At 45.2% G+C, this 21919-nt stretch overlaps 1 protein-coding gene across 1 annotated transcript; it reads right to left on the bottom strand.

Annotated features, from left to right (window-relative positions):
- Positions 1-720: 720 nt before the first annotated feature.
- On the bottom strand, positions 721-21919 carry pdgfra (platelet-derived growth factor receptor, alpha polypeptide). Its single transcript, XM_071406368.1, has 28 exons — positions 21655-21919; positions 17811-17889; positions 17163-17447; positions 16784-17047; positions 16208-16338; positions 14784-14946; positions 14073-14265; positions 13843-13958; positions 13372-13671; positions 12877-13277; positions 12581-12749; positions 12247-12436; positions 11782-11897; positions 11485-11611; positions 11016-11212; positions 10250-10344; positions 9772-9904; positions 9217-9321; positions 8681-8791; positions 8291-8444; positions 6544-6701; positions 6059-6174; positions 5221-5343; positions 4929-5040; positions 4676-4775; positions 4305-4410; positions 2886-3121; positions 721-2657 (listed from the first exon to the last, which is right to left on the bottom strand). The coding sequence occupies exons 2-28, from the start codon at positions 17866-17868 to the stop codon at positions 2516-2518; spliced, it is 4401 nt and encodes a 1466-aa protein (XP_071262469.1). The 5' UTR covers positions 17869-17889; positions 21655-21919; the 3' UTR covers positions 721-2515.

Below are 21919 nucleotides of genomic sequence, written 5' to 3'. Positions count from 1 at the left end.
TTTATGAAATTGTGTCATGGGGGTTTATTATGGGATGGAGACGACAACACTACTGGGCTAATTAATAATCAATGTCAGTTGCACCAGAATTGTGTGTTGGTTGTTGTGTTGTGTAGCCTAGCCCTAGTAGTCTATAGTTTGTCTTTGTATAGGAGGCGACGAGAGGAAACGTGGAGACAAATGTGTTTGTATGAAATGAGACTCCTCCAGTCGTGCATCATTAGGAAAATGACGTTTACTGGGGTGAAATCCCAATTAAATGTGTAAAGTGATAAAAACTAATTTAGCTAGTCGTGCAAGACATTTTATAGATAAAAGGATAAGTAGCGTACTGTTTTTAAATGTGTGCATGCTTTCTCCAATCGACAAAACAACGTACTCTTGTGCATCCTCTCTCATAGTAGGTAATGAGGCAAGCATACTCCTCCACCTACTAACGAATTGACCCTCGACCACTTGACCACTTATCGGTTTCTGGGTTAGAGAGAACAAGCACAACTGGTGGCAAGCCGTTAGAAAATCGGAAGTGACGTCAGCCAGGTAAACTAACCCTTGACCCCTTCTCTTACCTACCAAACCATAATTATAAACCACCTCTATAAAATGGTATCGTTTAGTTTTACCAGTTTTTATCATGGAGAATGTTGTGTGTGTGTGTGTGTGTGTCAAACATTTACAAAAAAGAAAGAAAGAAAGGGAAACAGATTTCCAAACAAGAGACACTATTAAATCATTTATTGAAATAGAAATCATCTGAATGTACATAATGCATAATGAAACGTTGAAACGGGAGGATCATTTCCGGGTATTGGTGATAACTACCTATAATTACAGATACTGTACCGTGGATTATACTTCATACCTCTCTTTCCCCCACTTCTTCCACTCTACATTCACAACGCTGTTGCCATAGAGAGGGAACCTCCCAGAGCCAAACCAAGCCCTTCTCTCAGCAAAAAGCCCAATCATTTCACACATCAAATACAAGGAAAATACAAAAAAGTGCTACAGTTTTAATGTGATCACAGAGAACATCACAGTCGACGGTAGAGACAGACGAAAGCAGTGAGGACAGCTGGTAGGAAATACTACAGGACTAAACATTAAACATACACATAATGATGTATGTTGCTGACATCACGTTATGTGTAGAAAACTAGTGTATTTAACACATGTACTTTTGTCTTTGTACAGGACAGCAAAATGGCTGTACATACGACTTCAGCTAAATCACTGCTACCAATCAGAACAACACATGCATAACGTCCTCTCTGATTTGGAAGATGTACCAGCTCCTTGGCTTTGAGAATCATGAGATCTGTCAAATCAGACGACTATGGTGTTTTTCCTCACTTGTTCTCTTCCTTTATCTGCAGTGAATAACGCTCTGTGTTTATTATTAACATCAATTCATTACTATTATTACAATGGCATAAGCTTGAAAACAACAATTATTCTTCCATGCTGTACTAATGCACATAAATGTACTTTGGCCCAGGTTCAATGTCACTCATACTTAGCATGAGTTCATTTTACAATTTGAATAAACAAATTCCCATTTCATAATTTACATAATGTAATGGATTATGTTCTATGGAGTCTAGTTTTGGAAGTTAGTTGTATTCTTAATTTAAAACCCATATCATCACCTTCCTCGACGCAGTATTAAAAAAATATACATATTTATATATATACTGTATATGCGTGATAAAACGTTTTTATTTTTTTTAATTGAACTGCTGCACTTATTTAGCTATTGACAACAAATGCTGTATAATTGCATATAAAAACATATACATAGTCCAGATGTTGTGCTTTTTAATCAAAGTATTACTACTGATTGTGCCAGCATCAGATATATTGTAGTTATAGATCATATGCTGCAGGTAGGTGAGTTGTGAAGTAAAGCTGTCTGTTGTGTAGCTGGCCTCGTACTGGTCTGTTTGCTGGCACTGGTGTGATGTGGTTTAAATAGTGGGTCTGTCTGTAGTGGTTCTGCATGGCTGAGATAAACTGCTGTTCATTCTGCTGTTCATTTTCACGCCTGATCCATTCTGATCCCTCCATCCATCCTTGCTTATGTTGCTGTTCGGAATGCCCATTACAATAAGGTTCTATACATTTATATAAAAATCTATCTTCCTCCATGTTCTCCTCATGTGCTCTTAGTCCCATCCAAAACTGACCTTCTATAGAGACTCAGTAACCACAGGATAGTGGCGAGTCCTCAGTGTCCCAACTATCCATCTATCCATGCACGTCCCTCCAGCCCCACAAGGGGTGCTTTCTGAGGAGGGAACAGAAGGCATACCATGATCTGGCCACAGACTCATCCAAGCAGTGAAGTGGTTTTTCTCTGTCCTCCTAAGAGGACTGGAGGTGTGTGGGGCGGGGGATGAGGTGGGTTTGAGATAGGGGTGGCGAGGACGAGTGGGTGGTTTAAGGGTCTATGTTCAGGTGTCTTTCCCCCCAATATCCCTCTCTCTTTGGCAGGCTTTAGGTTTCTCCAGGCCTGTCACAGAAAGCTGTCCTCCACCAGCTCTGAGTCCAGACACATCTCATCCAATAGGGTGATGTCCTCCAGGGTCTCTCCTTCTCTCTTGGCCAGCGTGGAGCTGGAGCCCGTCTCTATGGCACTCTCCTCAGACGTCTGAGAGCTACACAGGACAGACAGGAGCAGGTTAGTGTTACTAAACAGCTAATGGGAGTGGATGGGGTATAGTATACAGGAGTGACCATGAGTTAAATAAGACGGGTATCTCACTTGCTGGATTTGCTAGACAGGACTAGCACATGTTTTGGTGTAAAACAGTGTTATCAATCTGTACCACTTATAAGGGTCTGAAATGAAGATAGACATGTCTGACACTGAGGTGGTAGCCTACCTGTGGCGATTCCTCTTGCAGTACTCGTCATCAGACAGGGGGTCCAGGTCAGGGAGGGGGATGATGTAACCACTGTCAGAGCTGAGGCGCTGCTCGTCGAAGCCACTCTCCCTGTCTTTCGACTTGCCCTGGTTCTTATAGGTGATCCCAACGTAGGTGTCGTCATTCTCCACCTGGACCCTGGTCACTGCCGGGTGGTCACTCTTCAGGAACTCATGGTTCACCCTCTCGAAACACTGCACAATCAGAGAAAGAGAGGGCACAATGAACATCAACCCATCTAGTAGCATTGGAGCAGAATGTCTACAGTACCATGCAGAAAACATCGCTATACAGCTAGCTGTTTCTAAAGCCAAGAGCACTGTGCATATAAAGGAAATACTTTTGGCCTGTACTAGTCAGAGTTATTTAGTGCTCTGGTAACTCCCATACAGTACCTCCAAAACAGCTGCATCAGCTTCATAAATCACAAAACTCAGAAATCTGATGAATCCTAAAACTGATATAACACGTGAACCAGTTCAACCAGCTGTCATTGGGATGTGTGTTCTCACTCAGTCGGTCTGTTAGCCTGGTGGTGAGACCCATACAGTGAACCACATTTCCCCCACCCTAGCCCAGCCAACCTCAATCCGAGGTGCTAAAATGGGAGCCAGCTCCTCCACTCTCCTGGGCCATTAAAGCAGAGTAGTGGGGAGAGGAGGAGGTTTGATGTGCCACGTGTGGCGTGCTGTTTAATATGCTCGTTACGGTTAGCCTAGCCGGTGGACGGAGGCGAGACCTGGGAGCTGGGGCTGCTGTTGCCGCGTCACTACAGTGGTTGGGGCTGGCCACTGACCGCCAGCTGGAGCATTAGCATTCTAATCACCGCCAGGGCTGGGCTTTAACACAGCGGAAATGCACAGCGCCCACAGAAAAACACTCAGAAACACACTCGACTGGCAGAGCCCACAGAAACACACTCGACTGGCAGAGCCCACAGAAACACACTCAACTAGCAGAGCCCACAGAAACACACTCAACTGGCAGAGCCCACAGAAACACACTCAACTGGCAGAGCCCACAGAAACACACTCAACTGGCAGAGTTCGGGGGAAGTGGTTGGAGTTTGTGAGTCTGGTTTTAGATGAACTTCTACACTTTATTAGTAATGTAGAACTATAACATGACCCAATGCTGGGGGAGGAGAAAGAGGATGGTTGACACACTTACTCCGCTCCTGGTGAAAAATAGGATCGGTCAGGTAAGGTAAAAGGGGGATGAGACTGATAGAAAGGAACATAAATGATAAGAGTGAAGAGTAGGTTCTAACGTCATAGGTCAGGGTCAGAAATGAAAGAGACAGGGAGATTAGAAAGCAGGTGTGAGGAACCCTGTTAGAGGCCGTTAGGTCAGAGGTCATACAGTAGAGACACCCACCCTCTTGTAGCCGGAAGGCAGCAGTGAGGCCACGCTCTCACTCAGGCTGAAGAAGGAAGGCCTCTTCTCAGGCTCACTATTCCAACACTTCATCATCATCTCATACCTGGAGGAGGGAAAACACACTAGTTAAACAGATAGAGCAGGACAAACAGTGCAGGGAGGAACAGCATGGTATCATTTAGTGTTAGAGTCATGCCATGGCATTGTACATCACAGTTTAGTACTGTGCGTTCGACTTTTACAGCAGTAGTACATGGCCTTCCGTAGTATTTTCATGTTATCTAATCCAGTGTTTCAAAAAGTGTTTTGGCATAATAATGTACACAACACAACATATAATAATTATATAAAAAAATATATGTACATACACATCAGCGGGGGCGTGCTCAGGTTTGGCCATCCTGTAGCCAGTCTTGATCTTGTTGTAGAAGCTGGAGTCCACTACCATCCCTGGGTATGGGGTGCCACCTTTAACACAAACACACTGCCATCAGTACACCAGCAAACACCAGTACCACTGTCAACACACTGTATCTACACACTGATCTGGAGTCAGCCGTCTCGCTAACATGCTGCTGTTAACGTGTCACTGAAAAAGGTCAGGGGTCAGCTGAGCTTCACCTAGAGAGAAGATCTCCCAGAGGAGGATGCCGTAGGACCAGACGTCACTTAGGGTGGTGTACATGTTGTCAAAGATACTCTCAGGAGCCATCCACTTCACTGGCAGGAAGGTCTGTGGTCAACACAGAGCGCAGACGGATAAAACACACTGCACTCGTATAACGGACAATACAATAGTGGACCATACTGGACTGCTAACATGAACAAGCAGGGGACAAACCACCTTCACAGATACATGTTTAAGCTCATCAGGGTACACAAACAGCCAGTATCGTCCTAGAGGAATACTCACGCTGCCTTTGGAGACGTAGTTGTTGTCGTGCATGATGTCTCTGGCCAGGCCAAAGTCACAGATCTTTACTATCTTCCCCTGAGAGAGCAGGACATTCCTGGCAGCCAGGTCCCGATGCACACACTACACCGCAAAATTCCGCATTTCATTCATCTCAATTCAATCAAAACACACATCCTTTCCTTTTATTCTCTCTCACCTCCTTGTGTTTAAAGGGTGGCTTTATGGCAACAAGCCAGCCTAAGACACGGCCTTGACTGACCACTCCGGCCCAGAGTATATTCAAGGATAATAACTAGGAGGCTGTTATGAGGAGCTTATAGCTGCTTTGTACCCAGTGTAATTCCAGGGTGTTCTATATAAAGACCTGGCCTGTCTCCTGAGCAGTGAGCTCAGCCTTCACAGGGCCGCTTATCACACAACCCCTGATTTAGCCAACCTCTTGGCTTTCACAGCTGTCATCAAGCACAACAGCAGCCCACAACCTGCCTGCCATCATTACCGTGGTTACCCATGAAATGTACAGTGTTGACGTGGCAACCGACCCACTCCCTGCTGTGTACCAACAGAGAGGACAGAACCAGCTTGCCAGTGGCTCCAGCTTCTGCTAAGCCAATGGAATCATGTCGCCACCACTTCCTTCTTTAGTTGCTAAGTCAGACCGTTAAAAGATGGATATGGTTTCCTAGGCTCACCTCTGTGTCTCTAGTTGATATCGTCACCTGTCTGTTGGGTAGCTATTCTATTGTATGACATCATCCCCAGCCCACCGCACTGAACTAACATCATGTTACCAGTCCCTCTGATCTACAATCATTCCCAGCCCTTGGTCACTCACGTTCTTAGAGGATAGGAACTCCATGCCTCTGGCCACCTGGTAGGTGAAGCTGAGCAGGTCTGTGGTGCTGAGGCCCTCGTTACCATCCCCTGACAGCATGTTGTCCATCTCACTATCTGGATCAGGAAAACACACAGACACACAAACCCATTTAGCTTCAGTCGGTCTATGAGTGAGTGAATAAAGTGTTTGTATGTTTATGTGCATGTAAATATAGAACTGGTTGCTGTAACCTGTTTATTCCTAATGGCAGGGAGAACGATGCATTATTATGTGTGCTACAATTACCCGCTCTATATGATTACAGGCCGGCCCAGGCAGGCCTACATACTGAGAAGGGTGGACCCCTCAACACAACCAGCACTGACTTAAACCCTGCACGTCAGCCAACGCAGCCAAGCCACACGGCGAGAGGGCAAGGAGAGTTAGATTAAGAGAGGAAGAGCATAAGGGAAGAGAAGGAGGCTGTCAGACTGTGTACTCACCACCCTTCTGTGATGGCGGGTGGTTGTATTCGGACCTCTGGATGTCGGAGTACTTGGAGGCATCACTCATCTCCAGCATGGGCACATACTGCGTGGTGTCTGCCTGCTTCATGTCCATGTAGTCCCCTTTACCACTCTCAAAGGACAGGATCACATAGCTGCATGGTGACAGGGAGAGAGAGAGGGAGAAGAGGAGGTTGGGAAGAGACCAACAACAGTCATGTTGGTTCTCTAAGAAGGCCCAGTGTACTGTATGTCGTGAGGTTCCCTACATAGAGGGTGTGGTTGATGGTCAGGGTGGTTGAGATTAAATCATGGTGTGGTCACACTCTGAAATGTGGTCATTGTGAGTCATCCGTCAACACAGATCAGCAAACACAGATGAGCTGGACAGAGACCATTAACAGGTGCCAAACAAGAGTAATGTGATTAGCCTGAAAGCCGAGTACCACTTCAGACACAAATTTGATTAGTGGAAGACGCCAGACAACCCCCTCAGCCATGAGGAAGCCTGGGGTAGGGTTACGTTATGTTACTGAGCGAGTGCAGTAAAGTGCTGCGTCAATGAGACAGAATGACTGAGTGGGGTAAAGGAGGAGCAACTGAAGAGAGGGACACACGACAGAGGGGTGGGTGTCTGTGTTTCCTGGCCTGTGTGTGAGTGTGCGCTCCTGTGTATGTTTTCGGAGCTGATCCTATAGCCCAGCTAGCACACAATGTTCTGAGAACCATATGATTCTTAGAGCTTGGTTGAGAGCGTGGTTGTCCTATCGTTAAGTTGCATACAACCTTCTGGGAATGGTGCAGAAAACCCAGCTAGCACATAACATTCTGAGAACCATATGTTTCTTAAGTGGGAATTTCAGTACTTCAGCATAACGTTTCCCACAGGTTTCATCATGGTTCTATTTAAAGTGACGTTCTGAAATTGTTCAGAGAATGTTAAGAAACAATGTTCTTCTGTGAGAATTTCAGTTATTCAGCATAATGTTTTCTGCAGGTTTCCTCATGATTATATTTAAAGTCATGTTCTCTGAACATTAAGAAAATGTTCCATAAAAAAACACAAGAAAACATTAGTAATGTTCAAAGAACATTCTAAGAGTGTTATTTAAAACATATACATTCCAATCTCAGCGTCAACAAGACTCTCTCTATCCTCTGTGTTCAGGAGTGTTGGCCCGCCCACTAATTGGCCACACCTAATCTTAATGAGTGCTTGTTTCCTTTGAAATGGGATCTGTTTGAATAGACTAAAATGAACAGCTTTGTATGAGTAAAAAAAACATGGTATGTTTGCCCCATCCTAGTGGCGCAGTGACTAATTCCATGGATAAAACACACAAGATCATAGGTTTGAATCTCACTGAAGCCGTGCCACAATAAGCATTTTTATGTGTTTCCATGATTAATACCTAAGCAAATTAATTTCCATGTGTCTTATCTGTTCAAAACCGTTAACCTAACCTAGCAAGGTTATTAATTCTTATTGAAACATGTTCTCAGAACGTGATTTAATTACCTTCAAATAACCTAGAATTTACGTTCTCAGAACGCTAATAAAATCTTCCAGGAAAACTTTCAGGGAATCACAGTAAAATGTTCTCAGAACCTCCCTACAACTTAAAAATCTACATTCCCAGAACTGGCTAAATGTTCACTTTCCTTTCTCAGAAATGCGAAACCAAAAAAGTAGGTTGTCACAACTTCCAAGGAACCAAATGTGCTAGCTGGGATGTCTCTTTACCTCCTGCTGCTCTCGTCTGCAGGGTTGATGCCAAAGATGTCCAGGTCTTTCTTGGTCTTCTCTGGGTGCACGCTGATGAAGTTTTCTCTGTTCTTGTGCAGGTAGTTGACAAGGTCTCCATAGAAGCAGTACTCAGTGATGATGTAGGTGGGGCCTGCATGGGAACAGAACAAAGAGATAGAGACACAGGCGTCAGTCTGCTGGCTAGTCTTATCAGAGGCTCGTAAAGGCTAAAAGCAACGTCAAGAGGGCAAGCTTTTACACTCATAAAAACCCTATTAAAATACCACATCCACCATTGGCTCAGAGAGAAATGGCAATTTCCCTTCTTGGCTATCAAAACTGTGTGTGTGTGTGTGTGTGTGCGTTCATTTGTGCGTGTGTAGTCACCTGACTTGGTACAGGCCCCAAGCAGGTTGACGATGTTGAGGTGAGGGCCCAGGTGAGTCATGATCTTCAGCTCTGACATCAGGGCCTGTTTCTCACTGGAGCGGGCCGTGGCTGCAACGAGAAACAAATCAATCACACCGCAACTGTCAGTCCATCACACACAATCAATCAACATCGACAACACCCATCAATGCCTGCAATTGTTTCATCAATCACAACGTAAGGGAGCACACACACCGCACCGAATGTGGATCTGCCGTGCAGATGTGTGTGTTTTATGGACCACCCGCTGATGGACGTCTGACTGTCAACATTTTCATGTGATTCTACGTGTAGAATCGGTTTGCACTCAGTTGACAAATTACGGCCGGCACTCCGTTCAGAGGTGCTAAGTACTCTCGGCCGGCAAAGGCTACCGGTGTGTCTGAGCCTAAAGGTATTGTTGTGACTCTGATGGTGTTCAAGGACACAGCTCTCTCCAGGCAATCTCCACAGGCCTTAATGATCCTCTCTATAGCTGTCTGTGGTCAACTCACGTTTCAGCATCTTCACGGCCACCTTCATGACGGGCTGGGAGCGGCTGAGTCCGTATGCAGTTCCCTCCACCACCTTCCCAAACGCCCCAGAGCCCAGGATACGTCCTGCGGACACACCAAACATGGCATACGATCAGTTAACATGGAGTGTAAACAAATACACAAACGTAGACAGGCAAGCAAACAACAACACACACACACACACACACACACACACACAGACAGACAAAAACACACGTACACACGTCTGCCTCTGCCCTCTCATCAGTGACTTCCCCAGGTCCCCAGTGGTTGAGATTCTCTTTGATCAGTGAGTCACAACCAAACCCTAGGCAGCACGTCCCAGCCACCCCTGTCTGCCAGGCCAGATGGCCTTATCACATCTTCACTTCAAAGACCAGAGGGAGACATCCAGACCACAGCCTGACCAGAACACGACCATCAGACCATGGTGCTGTGACACTCTGACCACCCGAACATGGTGATGTGACACTCTGACAAGAACATGACCACAGTAAGATCACAGAGAGAGGAAGCAGTGCAGTCGGCTCTCACCCAGTACGAGCCCATCGCGAGAGAACTCCCATCTGGAGTCATAGGGTAGCTGCATGGGGTCCACGTAGATGTACTCATGGCCATCAGGGCTCACTGACTCTATCACCCTCCAACGGATCTCATAGCGAGGCTTCTGTAGGACAGAGGACATAGCAAAACAGATCAGTACCTAAGGCTCTAGGACACTTAAAGTGTAGATGAATGATTTAATGATTCGGTGAGTGAGTGAGTGAGTGAGTGAGTGAGTGAGTGAGTGAGTGAGTGAGTGAGTGGGTGGGTGAGTGAGTGAGTGAGTGAGTGAGTGAGTGAGTGAGTGAGTGAGTGAGTGAGTGAATGAGTGAGTGAGTGAGTGAGTGAGTGAGTGAGTGAGTGAGTGAGTGAGTGAGTGAGTGAGTGAGTGAGTGAGTGAGTGAGTGAGTGAGTGAGTGGATGGGTGGGTTTGTGCTTGTGTGTGAGGGGCATTGATCATCTGCTGTACCTGTTTCCAGATAATGACCAGAACAATGAGTGAGATGATGACAAAGACCAGCAGCACCAGGGCAGCAGCAGCTACAGTCAGCTCTGAGTGAGGGTCTGTTCAGGAAGAGAACCACCACACACACATGAGATGGAGAGCACAACATGGAGAATGCCACAGAGAACAAAAATAACATGGAGAAATCAATGTAAGTCAATATGGGAATGTTAGTTTGATGAATTGAAAAACCCCAAATGAGGTCAAATATGAAGAACTTCAACATGGCAATCCAAATACCCTATTTAAATTGTATAGTTCAGCATGCAGTCTCACATCCAATCAGCCAAGCCAGTGGGGCCTCAAAAGGTGTGTTGAAGGGATTAAGGAGATGGGCAGGGTTGGGGAGGGGGGCACAGCTGGAGGGACCAAATGGCTTAAACTACTGGAGATTCACTTTTCACAGTAAAAGTCTCCCAGGCTAACACACAGCTGCACAATGACCATGTGGGACACGCTGCGCCACCACAGATAGCTTTACCAGACAGCTGCCTCAACACTGACAGCCCAGCAAAGTCTCTTCAATGCCTATCACTTTCAAGTGTCACAAAGGGAAGCAACTACAGGAAGAAACTAGCTAGTAAAAGAGGAGACTAGCGGAGGGAGAAAATATATCGCAGGCAAAATGGCAATCTAAGATACTGTAAATCCATTCACCACACTCTGCCAACCGTGTTTGTTGTTTAACTGAAGGAGGAGGTAAGTGTGACTTGGTGAGTGTATGTCTCACCTTGTGACACCAGTTTGACCTCCCTGCTGACGGCGGCCATCTCGTTCCTGGCCAGGCAGCGAACGGCCAAGGTGTTCTCCAGATGCCCAAAGATCACTCGACTCTCCAGCTGTTTGTCCTGGTCCATGTGCGCTTCCACAGTGATCTCTGTGTTGTTGGTAGGCAGGGGCACCCACTGAGACGAGTCATTGGCACAGCTGGACAGGGTAGGGAGGGAGGGAGGGAGGGAGGGAGGGAGGGAGGGAGGGAGGGAGGGAGGGAGGGAGGGAGGGTAAAGACATGAGTCCAAATGATACCATGACATTGTCACATTGGGCATAGTAGCATATGAAGTGGCCAGGTAGAGGTGAACAATGTACAGTAGGTGTATGTGAATTGTAAGAAATAAAAACGGGCTATTGTTGGACTGAAAGAGATAGAATGGAGAGATGAAGAGGAAGAAGGCAGGGTCGTGAGAGTGGGCCCTTACTGTTTGATGTTCATGCAGATGAACCACTCCACCTTAGGAGTGGGCATGCCTCCAGCGATACACACTACAGACTGGCCTGTGGCTGAGCCATGGTGGAGGTCCTTCAGGTCCACAATGACTGCAGGCACTGGACACAGACAGAGGGAACAGGGGGTCAGACCACAATAGAGACACAGATAGGGGGAGCGAGAGAGAGAGGTGGGTAAAAGAAAGAGTGTCAGGGAGTATGGGAGCCCTGTTAGTCAGGAAAATAAAGGTAAATCCAAATGAAGTGATTGGAGCATTCCTCTGCTTCACCTTTGACCTGCAGGCTGAAGTTGTGGCTGTGGGTCTGGTTCCCGTTCTGCACTCTGATGGTGTAGTTCCCACTGTCCTCCTCTTTGGCCCGAATCAGGGTCAGAACACTCTGGTACCTACAGAGTCCAAACAACATGTATGATTACACTCTAATCATGGCAACCAGAACCAAATCTCATGAACACGCTGTTAAGTCTGTCACAAGAGACTAGTTCCACTAACATCGCACAACAACACCAGACCTTAATAATAGCCATCTGATCATCCTAGGTGAACTGGGAACCTGTCATTGGCCACAGAGTGTTGTGTTCAGGATGGTGGTATATCCTATCTCTTCAGTCAGTGTTGAATAAAATCAGAGGAAGTCTCCCCTGATCTTGCTGACCTGGACATGTTATTAGCCAATGAGTGTAGTGTGCGAGTATTTAGGTGTTGTTGAGTGGTGTCAGAGGAAGTCTTTCTCACCTGGTCTCGCTGACCTGCCGGAGGCTGGTGGTTATCTCAGCTGCCACGTCGTTGAGAGGGAGGCCATCTTTGAGCCATGTGACCTGAGCGCTGGGAAAGGAGTCAATGTCAGCCTGGAACTGTCTGACCTCATCCAAATCTGCTGACTCCTGTGAACTGAACGCCGGGCGCAGCGACACGAATGGCCTTTCTATCGGGACAGAAAATGGAGATAGAACCATTAATACATTATGTAAAGGTTACAGGTAGTTAGAGCAATCTACCAGTTATAGCAAGATGATGAACCAAGATTACTGCCTTGATATTAGGTAAATAAACAGTGACACAAACGTACCATAGACAGTGATGGCCAGCTTCTTGGTCTGGTTCTCGTTGCTGATGATGTCAGTGATGGAGCAGACATAGATGCCGCTGTCTTTGGCTGAGGCCTGGGGGACAGTCAATGTGTACTGGATCTCCTGGTCCCTCTTATTCTCACGCACCGACTTCAAGCCCCGGGCCGCCTGACACACACACAGACACACAAAAGTTAGACCCATTTATAATCAAACAAACAAATGCATTTTAAAATGAGTCAATGAATTTCCTCTCCAATAAGAGAAAAATAATTATGTATGTGCTTTTGTTTACCAGTTTTCCAGGGTACTTCCAGTGGTCTTCCAGTATCTCAGACCCCCGGGCCACACAAATGACAGTGATGGTGTCTCCCACCAAGAGGGCTGTCTTCTGGGCCTTCAGCTCCACATGCAGCTCCGACCCCCCTGCCCAGCCGTGGACAATGTACTCCTCACTGAGGTGCTCCTCTCCGTTGACGAGGGCCTTACAGACGTAGGTTCCTGCGCTGAAGAAGCCCACGGCACCCCTCTTGCTGTCGTAGACCGCCATGGGCACGGCCTGCTGGGTATCAGCGTTGACCAGGGTCACATTGGCACCGGGGTCCGACACGCGGCACTGGATCTCCATCTCATCGTGACCATTCAGGACGTGGTTGCCATAGGGCACCAGCGAGGGTACGAAGGGCACCTCTGGATCTGAGGAAGTGAGAAGAGGGCATGGTAAGTTTCCTATAATTCTAATTGCTAGCACAGATTGAACTCCAGCACCACAGTGCTGTCTTCCCTATACCTGGCACATATATGTAGATGCTGCTGTCCTCTCCCTCCTCAGTGGAGTTCCCTCCTTTGTAGAAGCAGATGTAGAAGCCAGTGTGCCCTGCTGTCGCGTTCTCTACGGTAACCGTGGTGATGAACAGGCCGCTGTTGTCCTCCTCGGTCTGCTCTGATAGGTACACGGGCGTGTCCCAGGCCAGCTCTGCCTCGCCTCTGCAGGTCAGGGTGAAGGGGGTGTGGAGGGGAACAATCCACTCCTCTCTCTGGGGGAACAGCACTGGCGCTGAGGCTGGCTGGAACAGTACTGGCCCTGATTCTGGAAGACACACACACATAGGCAGACATATTGTCAGATATAGGACGATACTGAGATAATACACACACACTGACGCATTCCGTTGCTAACACATTTGAAAACATAGAAACATAAATGCATGTTCACACACATGTAGAAGTGCATTTTCACTTGGCTTGAGGTTGTTCTCACCTTTCACTTTGAGGGTGAAGGAGAACTGGGCAGTGTGAGCGCTGCTGAGGACTATGATGGTGTAATTCCCACTGTCCTTCTCTAGTGACTGCCGAAGAGTCAGAGTGCTCTGATAGCTGAGAGATGGGCAGAGAACCACATAGCTCAGTGCAGCACACACCACACAGAGCTCCATAGACACACAGACACACAAACACCGGCGTTGCTATATACAAATGTTATGATCTTACTGGTTGCCCACCAGACGTCTGGTCTTGGTGAGGAAGTAGCTGTTCTCAGTGATGGTGATACCGTCTTTCAGCCAGGTGACTTTAGGAGCAGGGAAGGCTTCAATACTGATGGTGAACTCTGTCTCCTCCATCATACTGACAAACTCCACCGCTCCGATCCCACTGTGGTCCAACATCACAAAGGAGTTCTCCTCTACAGAGAGGGGTGCAAAAGAGAGGAAGTAGAAGAAAAAGAGAGGAATAGAGGGGGGACACCCCGAAGGAAGGACAAGAGAAACCGAAAAAGAGAAATGAAAGTCTGGCACACATCTGTTGAAGCCATCCCATAAAGCATCGGGGCTGATGATGAAAGCAGAGGTGTGCCTCGACTCTACTGTAGGGAGACTGCAGAACCCCTTCCCTCTAGCGCCTCATACTGACACTGACAGGCAGGATGAATTAACTCTACGCATTAATGTGAAATCAATGAGACTACTTTCAAAGAGTCCAACCAAGTAGCAGCTGGATTCAAATACATCTTAAAAAATCCCAAGTCGTTTCTGTTTAATACATCTACAACTAAGTGGTATTGGTAATAAATATAAATGTTTTTGAAGGATAGGCAATGTCTTAAGACAAAATGTCTACAATGCATGGTTTGACTGGTGATAAACATCACTCATATTTTTCCAATAAGAATTTTGGATTGGCCATAAGGATGAGCGAGCGTACCGAAGACAGTGACAGCCACCATGTTGGCTCTGATCTCTCCATTGAAGTTGTTGGTGATAGAGCACTCATACACCCCACTGTCCTGAGAGGAGGCTGCTGGGATACTGAGAGTGTAGACCACTCTATCAGGCAGAGTCTGCTTCATCTGGACTGCATCCACAGCCTAGATAGAGGAACAAGAGGACAGGAGATTAAAACCACTGTAGACACAAACACACACACACACAAACACACACACACCGTCTATCCCCATCTCTAGGAAATAAAATATCTTGTCTCTACTCTTCTCCGCCTTTTTACAGGTTTAGTGTTTAATTCTGTATGTCAGAGCAGCATGTCTCTCTATCCGTCTGTGAGCTGATGGTTAAAACACGTGCTGGTCCACAGGAGATAAATCAGGACCCAAGGCTTTTAAAAGCCTGTAATTGCAACTGAGACTAAAGCCAGGAGTCAGAAGTCCTGAGTTCTAGTTACCCCAACTGTCTCTGGACAAGGGCTTAGAGTAATCCCACCACTAAAACAGACGCTCTGTCACAATGCGATGCAGGGATTACCGAACAGTGCACACAAAGAGAGTGGTGCACACGTACATTTGAATCCACATAGACACTTCAGACAAAGTCTCCATCCACTACCCATACTACTATCATATACACTGGCACACAAACTTAAATGAACTAAATGACGCATGACTATACACACGAATGGACAAACTCTCATTACCTCATATAAACATGCCATTGACCTAACACACACTCAATGCTCAAACACATCCACACACATCCTAGGTTCACTGGGGTTACGAGGAGGTGGGGCGCATATCTGTTCTACACATCCAGAGGTCACAGAGGTCACGTGATTCACTGTTTCCCCTCTCCTTTGAACTTCCTTCTTCCGTCTACCCATTTGCCCTGTTTTTTAACAAACAACTGTCTCACTCCTTCCCTCTGTCTGACTGAGAGAGAGCTGGGGTTATAGTACCATGATGCACCATTTGGCTCCAGCCCTGGTAATGGACACGGCGCTGAGATACAGCTGTACTTAGTGACACATACCTTTAACAACTAAGGCCCATCCATCCTCAGAGTTATGTTACGCGGACCCACACTGTGCCTGAGCCCAAGCCATTCATCACTACAAGAAGACTGGGGAGATGAATCAGACGTAGTGACACCAAGAGGGATAAGGGATGGAAAGAGAGAAGGAGAGCTGGATCGAGAGACAGAAGGAGACATACTAAGGAGGGAAGAGAAGTGGGCTACGGAGAACGGACGACAAGGAGATATAGATATTATTAAAAGGGAGGTAAGAGAGGAGGCTAACACGGGAGAGGAAGTAGAGGAAAGAGGGAGGGTGTGGGAGGAGTGACAAACACCGACAGACAGAGAGAAAGAGTGAGACGGAGAGAGGGATAAGGTCCTTGCCTGTTTCCTGGGGTGAAGCCACTGCTGCTGGTAGGGCAGTCCTGGAGGTGCCACACAGGTTATGTTGAAGGGTTCCCCCAGTCTCACTGCCTCCTCGCTGGCCTTCACCTCCACATGGAAGTCCTCCATCACTGTACAGACCACCACAGGAGGGAGGAACAATATGGTCAACAGGAACAATACGGTCAACGGGGACAATATGGTCATCTACAGGTCCCTGCATGGTCAACTGCTCCCCCTGACAGCCATGAGGTCATCCCCCTCTCAGAGTTCACTGCAGGCTGATGCCATCACACTCTCTCTGTCTGTCTGACAACAACCCTGTGAAGTCATCTCCCCTGGTACTAATGACATGATGTCATTTCTTCAATGCAGTCAGATCACCGCACGTCTCTCGCTCTCTCTCTCTCTCCCTCTATTTCTCTCTCTTTGGTAAACAAAGACAGATTTTAAATAATAAAATATATGCCATTTAGCAGATGTTTTTATCCAAAGCGGCTTATAGCCATGTGTACATACAACCAATGTGATATGAAAACTAAGCAGCGCAACCAAATCATCCACATCTGGACTTACGTTTGTTGTCCTTCACGGTGTAGATGTCACTGGTCGTTGTCACGCCGTTCACGGTGGTCTCACAGACGTAGAGTCCAGCGTCCAGGTTGCCAATGAAGCCGATCTTGTTGTCATAAGCAGCGTCCACCTCTACTCCACTGGGAGCACTCTTCAGGACCACCGGGGAGTGAGGGTCTGACACCCTGCATGGGATGATGGTTTCACCAGGATAGACTAGAACTACCATGCTACCTGGCTCCTCAGGCACGAACGGAACATTGGGATCTGCACAAGGCAAAACAAGGTTATTCGGTCAAAGAAACTGCAAGCTATGGGAAGTAGAATAGAATAGAATAAAGTGATGGTGCATGGAAATGACAACCATTTCCACCAAATTTACCTGGGACAAAAACGTATATGACTGCCTCATTGTCTTCATCATACTCTTCATCGCCCTCTTTGTCTTGGTATATGCAGGTGTAATATCCGGTGTGTGTCACGGAAGCGTTATAGATGAAGAGCGTGGCCGTGTAATATCCAGGCAAAACAAATGTGTTGACGGGTAAGGGCTCGACCCAAGCAACGGTCCTTTTACTAGTGCAGCTGATGTTGAAAACGGAGAGTGGCTCGAGAACAAACTCATCTTCAGTTGATACAATGGTCGGTGGCATCAGTCCGCAGGTAACTAAAGGAAAGCGCAACAGTTCACTGAACGTCCATATGGTAATCAATACAAAACAATACAGGTTTTTAACAGTGATAAAACTAAAACTAAAAGGCAGGTTGTTTTGATTTGCAACGGAATCTGACGAATGAACACACCCAGGGGTGTATTCATTACATCTTGGAACAGAAACCATTTACTGTTTAAGAACCAAAATGAAGCAAACAGATCAAACGGAAAACAAAATGAGGAGGGACCTACCTGAATTTATCCAATATAAACTCTAGTTTTCGTTGCAAAACATTTTCCGTTTGGAGTAAATGTTTTAATGAATACACCCCCAGGTGATAGAAAGGTTTTTACTTATTTAAATTAGCTTCTTACCTGATAACAACCCAAACAAGACCACCCCAATGATGAGACATGTCTTCATTTCATCCATGGTCACGGATGGTTAATTCAGCTAGAAGAGTAGAAACACAGGCAGGTCAAACATGGTTCCACCAGATGTTGCAAAAACAAAACTGTCAGCCTGAGCAAAGAGAAAATACATTGACTCATGGTAGAAGATACCTCTGTCTTTTTGGAAAACATTGCAATCTGATCAATTAAAATCAATAGGTGGACTTTTATTGCTCCAGCACAGCATTTAGACTGACTGTCCTTCTCCTTATTCAAGTTGTAACTGTGGCATGCCAGGTCTTGTAAAGGGCACAATGAGTCAATGATTACGCTGGTTTGTTCTTGGGAGATGTTTATTAAAACGTTGGATATGGTTGAATAGCATACGGGCCAAGGTTAAAAATAAATTCAGGCACTGAAATCGCTAGGGGGCGACATAGTTCACGTTTTGCTTGCATCAGGCATCTTCTGGCTGTAAATCCGTTCTCCAGCAGGAAAGTTCCTTTGTTCCATGTCATCTAGAGGAATATTACATTTCTGTGGCTAGGTAGGCTACAACCTTGCAGACTGTATTTGTCTTCTCCATACAATGCACATTGGTAGCAGCAACATGAGCTGGATGTGCATTAGGCTATATAGAACTACAGAAATTGTGTGCTCATTCTCTTCTTATTGCTTTGAAGTTTTAAATCTGGCCTTCTCTATTTTCCATTTGATTGATTTACCTGCCTAATCTAGCACCCTTAATCAACACATTGAAAGCACTACAAACGTTTTCAAATAGACCTATATTTGTTTGCGTCTACAAATAGGGTTGATTTCTTCACTGCAACTGAAAATCTAGACATTACCACCATACACTCTTAAAAATAAAGATACAAGTGGGAACTAAAGAAGGTTATTGAGAGCGATGCAATAGGGGAACAATTTTTGGGTCTCTGAAGAACCATAGAAAAATCCAAAACCAGAAATGTTTCAGCTCTCCAGAACTGGAATTCCTGTCGGGGTTTAAGCCTTATTTACATATTTCCCAGGGTGCCTTTCAAGTGAATTTTAGAGTTACCAGTACCACCCATGAATGTGTTTGCTAGTGACAGAGACATGGTTGTTGCATTCATTCATTTTCAGGACTGTGGCTTTTACTAATTAAAATCCTAAGTAACTATGTTATCATTAAAATTGTAATAGTTAAGATAATTAATATTCATAAGGCCTTCTTTAAAGGGCCTAGTTTTTCCCTAACACAGCAGCATAAAACTCTTAGTTTAGAGGCTGCATCAGGCCTGCATGTTACATCATGATGCTTTGCAAAGAGATGTGCAATTCCTATTAGAATACACACAGAATGGTGATATTTTTTGTTGTTTTTATGACTGCTAGGGTTGGACAGACTTAGACATGACATTATGAGACTACTACATCTAAACTGTAACAACCATTTCAGTAATGGGCGTAATAAATACAAGTAACAGATTAGAATAGTTTAGAAAAATGTATGTTATTCATATTTGAGTAGAATAAGATTAATAAATCAATCAATGTACATGCAAAAACATAGATATTGAAGCAAACAATTTGAAAAATCAACCTGCAATATAGTATGCTGGGAAATATGATAATGATGCGTGTGGTTTTGGTTCAACTCTGTATTGTTAACACCAACACCAACACTCTTTTACGCCACTGAATGTTAATTTAACCCTTTACAGTGTTAATGTAACTCGTGAATCAACACTAGGAATGTTACACTGACAAATCAACACTAGTTAACACTGGCCAATTGTCTGTGTGCTATGAAAGGGACACATCTGCAGGCTTCAGTATATTTAAATAACATTTTAGAATTCCAAAGAACTGTAGATGCCACGTCATGAACCCCACACTTAAGTCAAAGGTTATTTATCGTGCAAGAGTTTTCCAAGGAACCTTAAGAGCTGAGGAAGAACCATTTAAGAACATTTCTTTTTTTCAGTGTTGGCTTGTAAACCAAGCAACTCGACCAATATACGTTTTATGGCTGTTAAATAACTAATCTAGGTTTAATCTAGTTTGCCGTTTGGTCATGTTCTGGTCAACAGATTTTCCTGGTCTGTGTGTTGTCTGTCTGTTTGTGATGTTCGGACCCTGAATTCCATCAGAAAATGATCAGAGACAGACGCAACTCCAAGCAGAGGCGGACGCTCAACGCTGAAAACATTGGAAACATAAATGCAGTCTACCAGTTTTACTCTAATCTATTCTTTGTTTTAAACAAATTTGTGACTATAGGATAATTATTTAAAATGATCTACTAATTGTTCTAATCTCCCATTGGGGCGATTAAAATAGTCTACATTATTTTTTATCCATTATCAAAATACCATTTGTCTTATAACAGTTTGCTGCTACTTTGACTGTAAGAGAGTTGTTTGTGCGAATCCGCTCTGTCTCATCCCGGACTGGCTAATTATGACTGGCAAATCAAACCCAGGGTTAGATGGCCTATAATTAAGAGCCCCCTCTGAAGAGAAGTCTGTAAGACAAACATTAGCGTGGGAATCCTGACTAATATACTTCGACACTTTTGCGCACATCGTTGGTGTAGGACATTTCCTATCCAGCCTGTTGTGCAAATGTGCCGCTTGTCCGCTGGTTCTCCTCTCCCCTATTTTCCTCACCCCCGCCTACAGTACAGTCCCAACAAATGTGCAGCCTACCAAACGCGCCGTTCTGGGCTTGACACTTTGGAGCAACAGCTGAGGGAGGGATGTTCAGCTCACTGTCCTCCACAGACACTTAAACTGTTAAATGCAATCCCACATGTGCAGAATTGATTTCCATGGGAATATAGCAGAGAGATGTATAAAGATAGCATTTCGAAATGAAAAGGGTGGTTGGGGCATTGAGGCAAGCAAGGCAGTGAGTTTCACTGATGAAAAACTTTGACTGTTCTCTCTGTTCTAAATTTGACTTTCGTGCAGCGCTCAACTCAATTATTTAAATCTTAAGAAATACAGTGCATCATTCAATTGTAATCTAATTATGAATACTTTTCTTGGTGGCAATATGCGTGTAGGCTATTTGCATTTTGTTGTCTGGCGTACTGAAATTACATCCAACCAGGAATGGGGTCCCCATTACACTACTTTTTTGTAGTGGGTCTCAAAATGACTCTTGTGTCTAACTTAAAATCCGATCGGCTACAGCCTGCTTCCCATCTCAGCAAGCAAATCCCAATGCACATTATTCCATTTAATTCCACACATTCCAAGCGCAGAAACGAAAACAACTTGAAATCCACTTTCCAATGTGTTTCCCATTAGATGAGAGGGTAGGCAGCGCTATCCCACAATGGAGGCTCAGTTCTCGAGGTGACACCTCCAGGAGTAAGGCCGAAATTGAGCGCTTTTATCCATTCGAGTTTGCAACATTTCTCCGCTCGTCTTCCGGAGGTGAGACCATATGTTGCATGGTAAACTGAATCCCGTTCAATGCAGAAGTAACACATAGCCTGCAAGCTAATGCATCTTCAAAGTTTAAACACGAATTGTGAAATGTTTCCTCGTAGCGAAATTAGGATAATGAAAGCCCCCAAAGTGTGATGGATGGATCCGGTCTGATGAATAATTTCTTATCAAGAAAATTGTTCACAATGTTGTGCCATAATAAAAAGCTAGGCTATTTTGTGAATTTTCACAAAGAAGGACATATTCAACTAGCCTAAAAGTGGTCCGGTTTAGTAACTTTTTAATTTTTTCAGAAAAAAATTATCTCAATTAATAGGATTCTTGGGAAATTAAAGTTTGCAAAAATGAAAAAGATTATCTAATTTGTCTAAAATACAAACCTTTTAAATTCCCTTGGATTTTTGCGTCTCGATGATAAATCCCAGTAGAATTAAATCAGGAGCATAAAATCACTCCGGTGAGGGCTCCTCTCAGTGAAGGCTCCTCTCCTCAAGTGTGTAGTAGTGGTAATCCTATGGCCACGATCCTTCACTCTGAGAGCTAGCATATGTGCACCCCTCCGTCTGCATCCACGACCGCGCTCACAAATGCGCTTGAGCTACAGCGACCTGTAATTGATTCAACGTTACAGTCCATCCTTCCCAA

Source organism: Salvelinus alpinus, chromosome 6 (genome assembly GCF_045679555.1).
Source record: "Salvelinus alpinus chromosome 6, SLU_Salpinus.1, whole genome shotgun sequence".
Taxonomy (NCBI): Eukaryota; Metazoa; Chordata; class Actinopteri; order Salmoniformes; family Salmonidae; genus Salvelinus; species Salvelinus alpinus.
The sequence above is the reverse complement of the archived record's forward strand: the minus strand, read 5'-3'. Positions and strand labels throughout refer to the sequence as shown.